The sequence below is a fragment of the Ruditapes philippinarum genome, unplaced genomic scaffold, assembly GCF_026571515.1.
Source record: "Ruditapes philippinarum isolate M1 unplaced genomic scaffold, ASM2657151v2 ctg1797_1_1_1_1, whole genome shotgun sequence".
NCBI classification, from domain to species: Eukaryota; Metazoa; Mollusca; class Bivalvia; order Venerida; family Veneridae; genus Ruditapes; species Ruditapes philippinarum.
The window spans coordinates 364-13,261 of record NW_026858597.1 but is presented as its reverse complement, the minus strand read 5'-3'; the positions used below and the strand labels follow the sequence as shown (position 1 = coordinate 13,261).

The window sequence follows — 12,898 nt, the reverse complement described above, 5'->3', positions numbered from 1 at the left end:
CTAGCCATCATGTACATCCATGCACTCTGACCAGGCTCTAAACTTTTGGCTGCCTAATGATTCACCCCGATACCTCCATAATTGATAATGGACAGTTCCGAAATTGAAAGTTGGACAAGTCCATTGAAGAGATTCAGCAGGTTAAGGGTTAAAATTGATGTTCCTCTTTTTACTTTCTATCCTGTACTTACAATTGAGTTTTCTCCCTTTGATTATAATCTTTATTAACTTCCTCTCTACCAGAAAGCTGTAGCTGCAAAACGTTTGAAAGCAAAGAAAGAGGATGTGTCCCAGCCTCAATCTGGTGATAAAGAAAGTGGAACCAGTCAGTCTAATGAAATGAAGAATGGGGATCAAACTGGGGATGAGACGGCAAATATGGAGGATCAGTCGGTAGATGAAACTGCTGATGTAAATGAAAACTCGGGTAAGATTTAATTGTGACTTTTCATACAGACCAGTGTTTGATATTCTACAAACTGAACTTTGAAAATCTGTATTCTCACCAGTTACTGTAGAATGCTTTCAATTTGCATTGTCAAAATTTTGTGTTTCTCATCCAAAAATTGCATTTTTTATTTAATCACATATTCATGAATTCACATCGTCATTATATTCAATATGGAATGTGTTACTGAATGAAATAAGTTTTTACTTAAATTCAGGCAAACATGTTTGTTTATTATTAGTAAGAATTTGCGAAGAATTTGATTTTCAAATATTAACAAAAACTAATCCAACGAGAGTAAAACTATTTCTACAGTAATTTAAGATGATTTGAAAAAATGGTTAAACTATTTTCTTTTCTATGTACAGTACGTTTATGGAATCATAATCAATAATTGAGCTCATTTTGCTGATAGTTTAATTGATTTTTACATTTATATGCTTATAGTAAATGAGGGATCTCAAGACACGTCCGATAATTCCCAGGATGAAGGGGAGAGCACTCTTGAAGACTCAGAATCAAAGGATAAAGGATCAGATACAGCTTCTCCTGTCGTTGCGGTTAAACGGCCAACAGCTAGACGAGGTGGTTACGCTGCACGTGCAAGGCGTGGAAGAAAATGATACCAGTACCCCATTCATGATCATTCCTAAATAACAGTATTGCAGGCTTCCAGAAAAATCTTTTTTTTATCTAACATGAAGTTTGTAATTAAAAAAAAAAGTTTGTAATTACAGGACTTACAGGATTTTTTTTATTCTAATGATTAAACTTTCACTCTTGTTTTAATCAGGTGAAGTACATGTATATACTGGTTAAAGTGACATTATGCTCATTTTTTTCACAACCTGACAATCTGAGATAAAAGATCAATCTGAGATATTTATGCCTAAATATGCTATGAATTTTATTTCTCAAATGCATCTTATTTCTGTTATCTTGTTTGTTACAGTTTCCAAAAACCAACTTATAAGCCATATTCATTAAATATCTATTCCTACTTTTACTCTGGCAATTGTTATAATTATAGTGAATTAGTATTTTGTATGGAAGTCTAAATACTACTTTGTTTACATTTTGGTACCTTAATTAATTAAGACAGATTACTGCATGTTCAGCGCAACTTTCTTCAGGTGTTTATCATCTGATATATTCTAAATCCATTATTAAAACATTATTAAATACAGGTTTGACTTCTCTAAAGAATTAAAAAATACAAATTTCGTAGAAATGATATGTATAAGTTATATATTTTTAAAGGTTGACAATTATAATGATAATTAAACAATTATTGATAAGAACAAAGGTAAAAGGATAGAGGATAAAAACTGTCTAAAATATTTTAAAAAATATGCCCCATTCTTCAAATTGAACATTATCAGTACCGGTAATTTTCAAAGGATATTTATAGATATTTAGTGGGTCACAGGGTTATATTGACTATCCAGGTGGGGTTTATAGTAAAATTAAAAGCAATTGTGACAAAATTTAAAGTTGTTTTGAATTTTTCCTGAACACTCGCCATTTACTCTTGGATTGGTATAATGTCACTTAAACATGTCTGAGTTTTGTCTGTACAAAGAACAGAATCAAGGGTAAAGATCAAAATACTGTATATTAGGATTTCCTTACACAATGTAGTTAACATTTTGATTTTTGATATAAAAATGTAAATAGGCTTTTAGAAGCACAGATGATGACATTTTAAAGGAGATTTGTTTTATGTCTTGCATTGCAAATAGGAATATTGTTGAAGATTAAAAAGATAAAACTATTTACTATGAAACTTGAAAAAATGCGGCAAAAGTTGTTTTTAATTGTCCACATTTACTTGCTATTGGCATGTCCCATAGTTATATTGATTTTGTATATAAATAACACTTTGTTTGTTCAACATATTGATTTCAGTGTTATATTAAATCTTGCCAAAAGAAACGGGAAGTGATTAGCCTTTGTCACTGGTATATCAATGCCCTATGCAGTGATCTCCCCTTATCAATACAATCTGCTAAGGGGAGGTAATCACTGTGAGGAGTTTGCCAGTATATAGCCAGGCAACCCTGCACATTTGCGTAGTCTCACCTTGTTGTATATTGTTGGTTGACTCAACATTTTCATCTTGATATCCCCATTATTGAAAATAGACCGTCCCAAAAATGAAATCTGGGCAAGTTCATTTAATAAATTCAGCAGGTCACTGGGTTGATATGGTAACTAAGTTTTCAAGCAAAATTTGTTTTTTAAACTCAATAAGAAAAAAAGAAAAAGAAACAATAAGATATGAAGGTATTTCCTCCATATTGGTAATGTGTTTGCTTGTTTTTTTTTCAAGGTCATTGAAATAACAAATGTTAAGATAATGAATAAAATTGTTTAAAAAAAACCAACAGATTTTTGTTATATTATTTGTCTTTGTGGATTTTCATGCAAAATTGTTTTGAACTTGGAACGTTTATTGATACCAAACAAAATGAAGAGAAATGTTGTATGTTCGGATTGAGATTCTCAAATATTGATGATACCTGTACATGTTTGGAAGAAATGACATCATATTCTAGTTCAAAAGCCAAGAAGGCATTTATGTTCATGAAGTATATATCTTTGGAATTAGCGTACTACATTTCATAATGATTTACAACCTTACTGAATAATAAAAAACATTAAAACGTGCTGTGATTTAGAGCAAGAAACACATTGGCAGTAACATAAGTTATCATAGAACTCCAGGACATATTTTGAGGTATCACAAGAAAAATCGGGTATAATGTTTATGTTTGCTGCAATTTTGCATTATAATTAGGTAATCATGTAGGGCAAGGATGACTACTTTAAATATTTAAACAGGCCAATACTAGGGAAATGGCAAATAATTTGGAAAATGTAAGCAAGAGCTAGCGATGAAAAATGGACTATGAATTAGTTTTTGGCACATAATGCAATATGTAAGGCAACCTTAATCAATTAATTAATTTAGCACCTAAAACTCACTTTTTGAAGATGAAAATTACCATTTTTGACGAGGGTTTTTGCACTATATACAACAGTTTTCCGTCGAAATCCGTGACAGTTATCACAAGAACTCCTTGACAAGTTATCATTAGAACTCCATCCCTCGTGTAACACTTCCTCCCCCGTGATCATTAAGTCCCGAGATAAATGGTGCACATGCACAGATACACAAATTTGATAAAGGTACAAAAACGGCTTGCACTCTTCAATTATATATCATTTCCGAGTATATAAGTATGCATGTACTTTCTCAGTTTATATTGTAAGTACATGTATCTTATAAAATGCACACACACACAAACGGGCTGCACTTTAACATTATTACTTTCGCATAATTTTCGGGTAAGCAAATGTTAGAACAAAAATAGATTCGTGTTGTCAAAAAAGTTTGCATTCTTTCATTGTCGGGTATATTATGTACAAACACGCTTTTAATGTTTCAATTTTCGGCATATGTAAGTAAGCAAAGCACAATAAAATGTTGTACTGAAAATTCTATCTATTTTGGATGTGCAATGTTTGTTCAACGATCTGCACTCCCTTTTTTTCACTGTCTGGTATACATGTATGGTAAGGAAATCTTGTACATGCATATGGAATTTTTCATCTGCAAACACTGATTCTCATAAGAATTGTGAAATTGACAGATCAAAAGTCGAAAAAATCGATCTTCTTAATAGGGCCTAATTTCGAAGATTTCGAAAAGTAGAACCCTTAAAGGAGACAATTGTGAAATTTTTTGAACATCAACCAAATTCTTTGCGAGTTCTACTCTCTGAAAGAAGCAACCCTAGTTGTAAAATTTATCCTATTGTAATGTACGCTACTACCAGTTTATTAATTAAAACATTCCGAATTTCATAAGAAATATTAAACATATCCACTTCAGAGAACTTTATTTTTGCCATGTATTCATTGCATTTATAAAATAACAAAACATTTCACCATGAAACGCTTGAAATATTTTTTTCTTGAGCTTGCAAAGTTATCGCAATAAAACGCAATTCTACAAAAGTACGTTTATTTAAAATGCGGAATTTTTGATGATTGATTTCAATTGTATTATTCCATTTATTTGTTCTTATGTTTTGTTTAAACCTTACTTCAATAATGATAACGTGACGAAAGAAAACTTTGCAAACAAAATACATGACTAAAATTTTTTGGTAGAGTCTTTTTGACAGAACATCAATTGTCTCGGACATTACGTAATCCAGTAAAAATATTTGTTGTGGGTAATAGTCATAGTTATTATTATTATCATTTTATTATACAATCATTTTTTAAGTTTAAACTTAATATTTTTAAGTGTGTTCATATGAGCTTGAGTTAATAGCATGGGTAAATAATATTGTACAAACTAATTAAATTACGAGTATAACTATGTATCCGGCATACAAAAGAAGTTATATACCTGTCGTTATATTAATATCAATGCCATAAACATATTTACTGAGATCGTGGGCATATATGCAGCGTACAGAATAACAACACATATATTACAATTCATGCCTTTGATATTATTAAGGCTACATCAAATTTTAAGATTTGAACAGAACATTTCAAACAGGGCATCTTACTAAGCAATATTGAGATAAAATGTATTTTAATTGTAAATTATTATGTGCTTCCTACGTAGTTTAAAATGTTTCAATTACAAAGACCCAACATTGTATTTTCCTCTTCTACACTTGTAAGTGCAATTGCTACTTATTTCTTATACAGATTTCACCATACATGTTTGTAGAGATGAAGAAAATTTTCAAGATCTGCGTGTAATGTTCGATACTAATATTGTAATGTTTGATACATCGTTGTTATATTTTGTAGACGCTATCAGGTGTATAATATTGTAGATGATATATTTTAAACATGTCAGCAACTATGTTAATAGTATCTGATAATATTTTCAGTTATTATATGTATGTTTATAATAGTAGTTTTTTTTACTAACGCGGTGAAACGTTATTGGGGTTTGAAACTGATTTAGATGATAATCAACAATATTGCCTCATATATATTTACGCATTTAAATTACAAACACCTATTTACTTTATTTAAACAATATATAATTATGGAATATTTTCTCAAAACAAAAGCAAAATCGCTGAAAACATTAACAAATGTATAGATTGCCATCAGAATAATTCAGTAATGTCCGATACGTAATGTAGTGAACATTACAATACCTATTATGAAAGGCATATCACTTATAATCTATATCTAAACAATTTCAGTAAGAAAACCTTGCATACAGATTGTGGCTTTAGAAGAAAATAAATATTAAACGTATTACATCTTTGTTTTTGTAGTTACTAGAATCTGATATTCAGTTACTAGATTCTAAAGCCTTACTTATACAAAATTAAGAAAATTTGATTATAACTGTAAAAATACAAAGGATGTATACATTTATGCTGTATCTATGATTAAGTATAACACAAAAATGACTAGTTTAAGTCTTTGTTAATTGAAAATTAAGTATACTAAAGCCATGTTACATTTTTATTGTATTGAACATTACAGTCGCGTACATTACAGACATAAAGTAAAGTACCCATATTTCGACACCTTATGATAAATTTTCGTTACAATTTAACATTTTTATGTATAACCTAATTTCGACATCGCACTTTACAGTATGCGACATTTTCGCGCCCTTTTCAAACACTACTTCTTAGGTAGCATCTACGGTTTTCCATGTAATAATAGTATATAAATAACACATGGGTTTGTGGGTAACAGTAAAAATATCATCCCGAGAAAAATACTGTTACCCGAGGCTTAGCCGAGGGTAACAGTATTTTTACGCCGAGGGTAACAGTATTTTTACGAGGGATGATATTTTTACTGTTACTCACAAACCCATGTGTTATTTATTTTATTACCCCGAACAAAAATACTGAGATGATGTGAAATTGTCAACTAAATCTAACTGTAACAAAATTAAACCAAGAGTAACAATAACTAAACTGTCCTTACCTTTTCAGTTTTAGTGTACTTTACTGTATGCCTACTTGAGAAGTTTTCTTTTTCTTTTATTTTTTAAGCAAATGATGATACCTACAAACCATAAACATACAATAAGCTAGGTTTCATTTAGGAAACAAAACACTAACCCATTTACACGGTTATGATCTGTGAAATATGATCCTTCTGTTTCCAGAATATTCTTAGCACGGTTTTTGACAAAATAACGATGATATCCTAAGTCCACCATATCTGTAACGTTTCACTGATTAAATTTGTTAAATAATCCTTTGTTACATGTTTAAATCGTCTGCATGTTCCAGTTTGACACATAATTATTGGATTTAGCTCAATACAGGATTGGAGCAGTACCTCTAGACGCTTGCAGAAATCATGATCACAAAATACACAAATATCGTTTTTTTCGCCGAATTTTACATTTTTCCTTGATTATAGTACTTGATTCGGTGTGAAAAGATGAATTAGACCTGTTAAAGTTCATTCCGTTGGGTAAAAAGACAAGATTTTAGCATTTTATCATTCAAGCGCCTTGTCCGGTATATACCGGAATACGGTATTTAGTGTGGTGCTCCAATCCTTTTTTTAGTCACAGCCATAATTATTTACATTGCAATTGCTTCCGTTGAAAACGGATGTTCACTTTTTGACTATTCAACCAAAAGGTATTTTATACGCGAAAAGCACACCAGGGTGCACACAACTAAATTTTATGAGTGTCATAGTGACTCCCGAGGAGAAATTGATGTCCTATCTGGGTTTAACGTTGAAAATAAGAATGAATCGAGAAAAAATGGCGGCCATTTTATTTCATTTTATTTAGGAAATAGACCACGTGACCCGTTAAAAAATACTGTTACCTATGTAACAGTACAAAATTCTCAGTCACGTGGTACACTTGCATTAACAGTAAAAATAACTCCCAGAGGGCTATGGGAAATTAGCATTACGAAAAAAGTGAGGGGTAATAATATAAGCTTTGTCCGTTGAGGGTCCGGTATTTCGACATGGTGATCCTAAATTCGACACCCTAATTAAGGTTTCAGAAATACACTAAAAGTTCAAATAATATAAAAGTAAAATGAATTCCAACACTATTAATAACACTTTACGACCCAAACATGATTATGAAAGAATATTGCATTAAAAAACACGATCAGTTCGTCTCTTGAATCAGTAAAAATGTGCATGACTTGTGTATAGAAACATTTTTGTATGTCTTACACACATAATTTGATTATAGAGAAAAAGTTTAATTATTAATCTTAGAAGCGGGGATTATCAATTACATTGCGTCAGCAGTGCACACTATGTACCGCGGACAGGCTGTATAGCGGTAACATTTCTTTTTTAGATTAGTTTTTAGTTTAAATCTTCTCTGAATACATTATCAGTTGAGATCATACTTGTTTAATTGATTATAATTAATTCTGATTCTAATTATCTCTAATAGCCCAAAGTCAAAACAAGTTTGCCACTTTACTAAGGGAGCCGATGTAGCGTGAAGCCAGCCTACCGGTTTTAAAATAGCTGATACCGGCAAATGTTTTTTTCCAAGTAAATAGTCTCCTTAAAGTGTTTTTCTTCCATGATCTAAAACTTGTTTATCTTTACTTTATAACAAATTTGCGGGTAACATGTAGTGTTGCAGTCAGCACGCACTGTTTAGATTCAAACCAGTAACTGTTGGTGCGTTTCCACCAAGCTTAAGCTTATCAGTCAGGATGTCAAATATCATTGCTGTTTTTATCTTCTTTGATATTACATTACTTTGAACCATAGAAAGAGTGTTGATCAACTTGGATTCAACATCTGCAATATTTCTTTTCATTAGCTTCACTTGACATGCATACACAAGTAGGCATCAACATGTAAATTTTAACTGTAAAACACTTATATACCTATTTCTGAAGTTCATTGAAAACAAATACATTGTATACCTGCTTTTCAGAATAAGCAACATCACGAAACATTACCATAATATGTTACTCATGAAATTTATTTTTCTATATGATAATTTATTAGCGGCATCTAATCTACCTCAATAATAAACATCGTTAACGGAGTAACATTTATATACTCTAATTAATACAAGTTTATTAGTCCACAGCCTAATACAATATACGTATATGGAATATCATAATAAAAGTTGGTCAGTTTGATTTAAGTTAGTTTGATTCAGTCACATGTGTCGAAATAACGAACTTCCTTTTAAATTTGGTTCCTAAGTTCGACACTCACGCCTTGGCGGGTAATCTAACTATATACAGGCTGTTGAAGGTCCAGTTTGAAGAACAACTTCAATAAGTGTGTTTAAAAAGGTTAACAATAGCATAATTTGACAAAAATTTAGTAGTATTTTTACTGTTACGTAGGTCGACCTCTTACACGTTTCCCTTAGAAGCGACTTTTTAATGTTCAAATTTTCGAGCCACACTTAAGTACTAACCAATATCAGCGAAATCGGTGCCTATGTGGTCTGATTTTTTTTCATGACGTCATCAAATGAATGATGAACGTAAATGTCGATCAAAATATCAGTTATAACGCTTAATTTTGAGATTTCATGATGTTTGTAAAATAAGGTGTCGAATTAATGGGTATGTCGAATTAAGGTGCTATTGCTCTATGTGTATATAGATATATTAAAAGATTCGTGGGCACAATTCTTTTAAGATGTTTGACAGTAACATTGAGTTATTTATAAAATAAAAACAGTCTATAAGTATGGACATAATCAGCCTGCAAATTGATGACACATAGATCTCCGTTTTTTCTCCTTATTTGTGTATTGGCGCCAATATGTACCGCTCCTTAATGTGACGTCAGATGTTTACGTTGACGTCATCAATGTTTTGTTTGTTATTGTGAATTTCGAGAAACTTGTCAGTTTAAATCTGGAACTTGATTTATCGAGACAAGTCAAAACCGGTATGTATTTTTTAAACAAATAAATGCATTTTTTAAAGATTATTTACATAAAAATTTATAGAATTTCAAATACCATTCTCTGTGTAGATCTAATTCGTATATTATTTATTTTTTATGTTTATAAATGATTTAATGACCTACACTACAGTGCAAATGTAGATTTTCTAACTGAATATTTCAGAGAATCGTTTACTCAAGGAAATACAAGGTATAGTTAGATTTATTTGAAGTAGTGGAACATATAATATTTGTGATGTCACTAAACCAAAAGAAGCAACGTTGAAGATTATTATTAAAATAAACAAGGTGCTGACTCCAAACAACAACAACAACAACTTGTCTGAAGTAAAGCAAGCTTATGTATGTCATAGGAGCTTACGATCAACCCATATTTGTAAGGAATTAGAATTGATATCTACTGTGACTACATTGAAACTTAATACATGTCTTGGGATAATAATTTGAGGTCACTGAGTCTGTCCAAGCTCCATAGCTCTTTTGGCGTGAATTTTGAGCGCGATATGGACTTTTATGAACTTCTAGGTCATTTTGATAGAAGATGGGAAATGATGATTTCAAAAGAATTGATGATGATAGAACTGACGATGATGGTATTAATGATTGAAGGGCCGATGATAAAATGATGATAAAACACATGGTGGGTATGGAAATAAGAGAATGCAAATAGTAATAAAGTTGGTGATTATTAAGGGTGGTGATTACAAATATGGTGATAATAAAATATTATAGATCTAATTTAAATAGAAAAGTTCATCATGATGATGGAAATGATGATTAGAAAATTTTGATATTAATAATGATGATAATGTTAATTAATGATATACAGTAATTCAGTGATTTTTCTACTTATGTAACAGACTCCGAAAAAAGGCCTCTTCCCAATTGAATTTTTTTTTAAAAATCATGCAGTTTTCCCAAAAATCTGAACTTAAACCAGCTTTTTTACTTCCCAAATCAGCATTTTAATCGTTAACTTTTCCCAAAATGATGAGGCTAAGGCATCTTTCCAATTAAGAGAGAAAAATCACTGCAGTATAATGTTTAATAGATCTAGTGATAATGTTTATGATGATGATGATAATAATAATTAATGTTAATTGATGGTAAAGTTAATGATGATATTAGATAATGATGATGATAATGTTAATGATGATAATGTGGATGATAATGTTAATGATGAAAGTAAGACACATGATGGTAAAAAAACGATAGAAATGATAGAAATGGAAATGATGTAAATGATGATCATTAAAACGATATTAAAAGAACTGATAAAGATAGAAATGGAAATGATGTAAATGATGATCATTAAAACGATATTAAAAGAACTGATAAAGATAGAAATGGAAATGATGTAAATGATGATCATTAAAACGATATTAAAAAACTGATAAAGATAGAAATGGAAATGATGTAAATGATGATCATTAAAACGATATCAAAAGAACTGATAAAGATAGAAATGGAAATGATGTAAATGATGATCATTAAAACGATATTAAAAGAACTGATAAAGATAGAAATGGTGATGATGTACATGATGATCATTAAAACGATATTCAAAGAACTGATAAAGATAGAAATGATGATGATGTAAATGATGATCATTAAAATGATATTAAAAGAACTGATAAAGATAGAAATGGTGATGATGTAAATGATTAATTAGAGGATGATGATCATCAAAGATCATGATAATATAAATAGAAATAATTCAAAGGAAGGCAGGTATTTTATTGAGATTAAAATTGAGTTATATATCCCCCGATCATTACATAAAATTAAATACAGAAAATATTATTTTGATTGTGAAATATAATAAATAGATCTATCTACATATTAATGAAATATTGATGAAATAAAAGATGCATATTTTGTTCATTTTTCGTATTTTCACTGTAAAACTGCTGTGAAACAAACTTTCCCTATTTTCACTGGTGATTTATCGGGCTGCTTTCTTCTAAATTCAGTCAAAACATAAAACATATTATAATTATGCCTTTTCTTTACTAATTTATATAATTCTAAAACAATCTTGTATTTATATCTACTGTATATATGATCTTTTGTACTATCTGTAATATGTATAATGTAAATGCTCTTCAGTGATGGAGGAAATAAAGATAATAATAAAACTTCCCAAATCAGCATTTTAATCGTTAACTTTTCCCAAAATGAAGAGGCTAAGGCATCTTCCCAATTAAGAGAGAAAAATCACTGCAGTATAATCACGCCCGGCAAACTGTCGCTCCACTTCAAAATTGTGGTGTACGGTAAAACGAGCGAACGGCATTTCCTAGATAGAGCGGAAGGCCGATTTAAACGCCTAATTGTAAGTATTGTTTATGTTTTTGTCTTGTTATTCATTTAGTTTTATTTTTTCGAAAAACGGAAAATGTAGTTCCGTGTAGGATTGATTTAGGTTTCCAATGATCTAAGCTGTTACAAAAACAAAATTTTATTAAGCCCAGGAGAACTTTTCTCCCTGACGAAGCGAACAATGATTTGTAGAATATTGAACTTCCCAGCCATAGAAATGCCATACCCTTCAGATTTCTTGAAAAAGTTTATTAGTAAATTATCAACCCATAATAAGAACTTGTCCTTCGTGCAAAATAAATTACTCCTGAAGGATTTCTTAAATTTTTAAATCGATATTTTTCGAAAGTAGTGGAGCGAAAGGGCAAGAGATGGAGCAAAAGGTTCGATGTTGAGCGCAAGGCAATATTAATTTGACGTATTAGGAGGAGCGTAGTCTATGATTTTTTATATATAAAAGCTATAGAAATTAAAATAGACATGATAAAGTGTTAAGTCCGAGATATATATACCTTTTATGGACAACTAATAAAGTGTGATATCCTTTCAACGACTATAGCGTAATAAATGTAATCGCGAAGGTGTCACCGATATTTCTGCCGTGTAGATTCCATCATTTATGTTCGAAATTGACCGCCTCAGTGGTCGAGGGGTTAGAGTCCATGACTTCTAATCAAGTTACTTCTCTGGCGTGGATTCGATCCCCGTAGATACTTTGGTAGCTTTGCAGGAGGAAGGTAGTCTAGTACTGGTGTACCTCTCCTGGAACGATGGTTAGGAAACTACCCGTCTATATGACTGAAATACTTTTTGGAAAAGGCGTAAAATGAAACAAACAAACAAACAATGTTCGAAATTTGGATGAGGCCTGACCATTATATATAATTGAATCATACACATGTATGCATGGCATAATACAGGATGCCACTTATTCGAGGTCAATCATGATTTTTCACACGGTTATGTACATTTAAAAACGTGTGTCCATGCAAATTCGACAAAATCGAATATTTTCAGTTCTACCGCGAACAAATGTTTCGGAGCAGGTACGTGTAACGCGATTGTTCACGCCAAAATGTTATGTTTTTCGAAAGTTGTATATTCAAGTTGCAGAACAGAAACAAAATAATGCAATGCATGGAATACATTAAATTAAATGGATCACTACTACCGAGTTCAGTT

At 31.0% G+C, this 12,898-nt stretch overlaps 1 protein-coding gene across 3 annotated transcripts in view; it reads left to right on the top strand.

Annotated features, from left to right (window-relative positions):
* LOC132753688 (trichohyalin-like) overlaps nt 1–2,378 on the top strand; it is a 44,028-nt gene extending 41,650 nt beyond the window's left edge. For all 3 annotated transcript variants that reach the window (XM_060744183.1, XM_060744182.1, XM_060744181.1), the window contains 2 exons: nt 244–427; nt 896–2,378. In XM_060744183.1, coding sequence (XP_060600166.1) covers nt 244–427; nt 896–1,071 — 360 coding nt within the window. In that variant the 3' untranslated portion in view covers nt 1,072–2,378. The remainder of the gene's footprint in view (nt 1–243; nt 428–895) is intronic.
* The last annotated feature ends 10,520 nt before the right edge of the window (nt 2,379–12,898 follow it).